This window comes from Mastomys coucha, unplaced genomic scaffold, assembly GCF_008632895.1.
Source record: "Mastomys coucha isolate ucsf_1 unplaced genomic scaffold, UCSF_Mcou_1 pScaffold15, whole genome shotgun sequence".
Lineage (NCBI taxonomy): Eukaryota > Metazoa > Chordata > Mammalia > Rodentia > Muridae > Mastomys > Mastomys coucha.
In genome coordinates this window covers 75822267-75826039 of record NW_022196897.1, presented here as the reverse complement: position 1 = coordinate 75826039, position 3773 = coordinate 75822267, and the positions used below count along the sequence as shown (strand labels likewise).

General features: G+C 33.4%; 1 protein-coding gene across 1 annotated transcript in view; it reads left to right on the top strand.

The window, feature by feature from the left end:
* The first annotated feature begins 2639 nt into the window (after positions 1-2639).
* LOC116091722 (olfactory receptor 4A47-like) overlaps positions 2640-3773 on the top strand; it is a 5123-nt gene continuing 3989 nt past the window's right edge. Inside the window, exon 1 of the mRNA XM_031373234.1 lies at positions 2640-2688. Within this exon, the coding sequence (XP_031229094.1) occupies positions 2640-2688 (49 nt within the window). The remainder of the gene's footprint in view (positions 2689-3773) is intronic.

The window sequence follows — 3773 nt, the reverse complement described above, 5'->3', positions numbered from 1 at the left end:
CATAATGGCCTAGATCTTCTCAATAAATCACTAATTAAGAAAATATACTACAGCTAGATCTTATGAAGCCATTTTCTCAATTGAGGTTCTTACCTCTCAGGTGACTGTAGCTTGTGTCAAGTTGACATAAAACTAGCTAACACATTTATGCTGTGAAATTTTTTCTTTCTTTTTAAATCATGGTGTATAATTTTGCTGGCTATATTGGTCTTGGTTGGATGTTATAGCCTTTAGGACTTGAAATACATTGTTTCAGACTCTTCTGGGTTTTGAAGTTTCCATTCAGAAACAGATGCTATTCTTGTGGGGTTTTCTTTATATGTGATATGTGACTTGTGTTTTTTTTTTTCACCTTGAAACTTTTAATGCTTTTTTTTTTTTTTTGCATGTGTACTTTGTGTTCCAATGATGATATGATGTAGGCATTTTCGTTCTGGTCTTGACTCTTTGGTCTTCTCTGTGCTTCTTGCCTCTGTATCTTTCCTTAACTTGGGGAATATTTTTCTATGATCTTGTTGAAGATATGGTCTGTGTTATTGACTTGGGATTCTTCACCCTCATATGCCTATAATTTGAATATAGTTTTATGTTTTTCATAGTTCTTCACAGTTCCTGTGTGTTCTTTTCCTACCCCAGTCTCTCTCTCTCTCTCATTCTCTCTCACTGTCTCTGTCTCTGTCTCTGTCTCTCTCTGTTTAAAATTTTCATGTTCCTTGTTCATTTGGTCTAGATTTTTCTATTTTATACTCAGGACTCATGTTCTGTCCTCTGCTTGATTAACTCTGCATGCTAGATCTTCCTTTAGGATTTGTAAGTTGATTTTCTTCATTTGTTTGTTTGTTTCTTCCTTTGTTGGTTTGTTTGTTTAATTCTTTCTCTTTCTTTATTTCCTTCTTTCTTTCTTCAATTTCATCTGCATTTCAGATTTAGTAATCTTCAATGTTTTTATCACATAATTGTATTCTATTGTCAAGTCTTGGATTGTCTTTGAAATTTCCATGAATCTTATGTTTTTCTTTTCTTGGGCATCATTCAGGTATGTATTAAGGTTTTTCTTATTGATTTTATTTAGCTTTTTTGTGTTTTCTTCAAAGTCCTTGAATTCTTTGTAAAGGTTCATGATTCCTCTTTAAATTTATGCGTTCTGGAGTTTATTGAAGATATCAGAAGAAGGAAAGATCTCCCGTGCTTATGGTTCAGTAGTACTAAAATAGCAAAAATGACTCAATCTTTCATATGGTTGGTATATTTAAGATCAGATCTGGGCATGTATACTTCCTTTGTTAGTTCTGAGTTTGTTATAGATAGAGTAAGTTGGGACATAGAAAAAGATATATGGGCAAAGTTTTTCTAGGGTTTTGATATGTATTGGGTGGAATGAAGAGGGAATGGGATCATATATAGGATATGCTTTCTGTTACAATTTAGCCCTGCAATGGGAGATAGCTCTGAGTAGACAGATTAGATCTGACATGGAACAATCTTGTGGTTTTGTAGATAGGTGAGGAGCCTCCTGGTTAAAGCCTAGAGTTCATTTGCCACAAAGGTAGAAAAGGCTAGACTAAGCCTGTATACTGGTTTTGAACCCAGGCTATAACTGGTGTGAGTAGCAAGTGAGTAGATAAGACAGGTTCTGTTGGAAGCCTATAGGTTATCTTTGTCACAGGTGGTAGTGGTCAGGTTAGGAAGGAGCATAGAGTAGTACCTTGATAGAGGTGAAGACTGTTGCTATATAGGTATGGGTGGTCAGAGTAGACTGGAGTACTAGCTGTGAAACCCAGGCTTGACTTGGCTGGTTGCAGAGAGATGAAGATCAAGTTGTGGGTTTTACATAGCAAGCTAGACTCTGGATCAGTAACTGGAAAGTTTAGGTCCAGAGTGAAGAAGTGGATAATGAATAAAGCAAGCTCTGGGTAGATACCAGAAAGGCAAGGCATGCAGAAAACCTATATGTTGATGGCAGACCAGGAGAAGGGCATCAGAATAGGCCTTGCTCTGGCTACAGAAATTTTTCTGGATCTTGTAGATTGAAGAAATATGGGAACTGGTTTGTAAGATATTTGTAAGACTACACCCTAGAGTAGAATGACTTGTTTCTTTTGAAGAAGCATTAAGTCACTAATTGTGGGCTTATATAATTATGTGCATATAGTTATATATCTACAAAGATGTTATTTCATAGTTACAAGGCCAAAAATTTACTTATTCTTAATTATAGAAAATATTTTATCAATTTCCTATTATCTATCTGTTTCCCATTTGTACATATGAATTTGTGTGCATGTGAGTGTTTGAATGTGTGTGTGTGTGTGTGTGTGTGTGTGTGTGTATGCCTCTGTTTGAGTGTATAAATCTGAATAGTGGTCAACCTCTGAAAAGAGAGACTAAATAATTAGGAGAAGAGGACATTAATAACTACTGTACTTTTAATTGACAAAGTTGAATGCATTTATGGCATGCAATATAATATTTTGACAGTATTTGTGAGAACATAGATGATCCTGAAGGATATTATGCTAAAATAAATATTTATTTAAGATAATTATTACAGTAGTTTTTAGAACTTAAATTCTTTGAATTGGTATGCATAAAAGTTTTGCCTGTTAATAGGGTATCAAATGTTTTCATTATTGTTCAAAATGCTTAAAACCTTCATGACAATTTACTTTCTACATGAATTGTTCAGAAATGTATCATTTAATTTTAAATTATGTACAAATGTTGGTAAATCCTTTAGTTATTAATGCTTATTCATTTCTTATGTGCAGAGAATAACTTCAGATTTTGTTATATTGGAATCATCATACGATATGAAAAACTCTTTATATTTTATTGAAAAAATTGTGTTTGAATTCCAACAGGAAGAACACAAAGAATGATGTCTTAGTATATTTCAACTCTCCATGTTTGAGTTACAATTATACCTCAAAATTTTTTGCTTGATTACCTATTCCTTCCACTTATTAACAAGAAAAACTTTTAGATTAGATGTGCTCTATACCTTAAAAATAATAAATTTGAGATTGCTGTATTTAACTAATTTGTTACACAAATTGAAAACTTCCAATTTTAGTGGAACCTATCAACTAATATTGCTATGATTTGTATCTAGGCCTCTGTGGCACAGAAGGCCCCACTTGGCCTAACAACAGAGGAGCATGTACTTACTTGATCAAAGACCAAGTAAGAAGCTCAAAAACAGAGGATATTTTAAATAACTCATGTTTCTCTTTTAAATATCTATCTTTGGTAGTGTTAGTCAATTAATATCATATAGTAATTAAGAATTCAAAAGAATACAGTGAAGATCCTTAAAGTTCTTTATCATAAAAACTAAGGCCTTCTGCAAAAACTTCCCTACATACAGAATGGCAGAAACATTGTTTCTTACAGGTATATATCTCAACTTCACAGACTAGTTCCAGTTCTGCAGCTCAAAGCAGCTAGGCAGATCCTCTCTGACTACCAGTACAGGACTATGCTTTGCTGAAACTTGACCTCAGGTTGCTTTCTCCTCTTGGGTGTTTTAATATTGCCTGCCTGACTTCAGTATTTCATAGCTTAACATTATCTCATAGTTTCTTGATCAATTTATTTTATTATAGATTTTTTTAAATCAACTTGGCTGTCAGCTACTCATTCTTGGCAAAACTTAAGCCTTTTACCTCTAGGGATTATTGGGGAAAAAAAGTCTATTCAAAAGAGATGATCTCATTTGAATTTGTTCCAAATAGTTTAACAAGCTTATCTATTTAAATAGTGATGGTACAAAA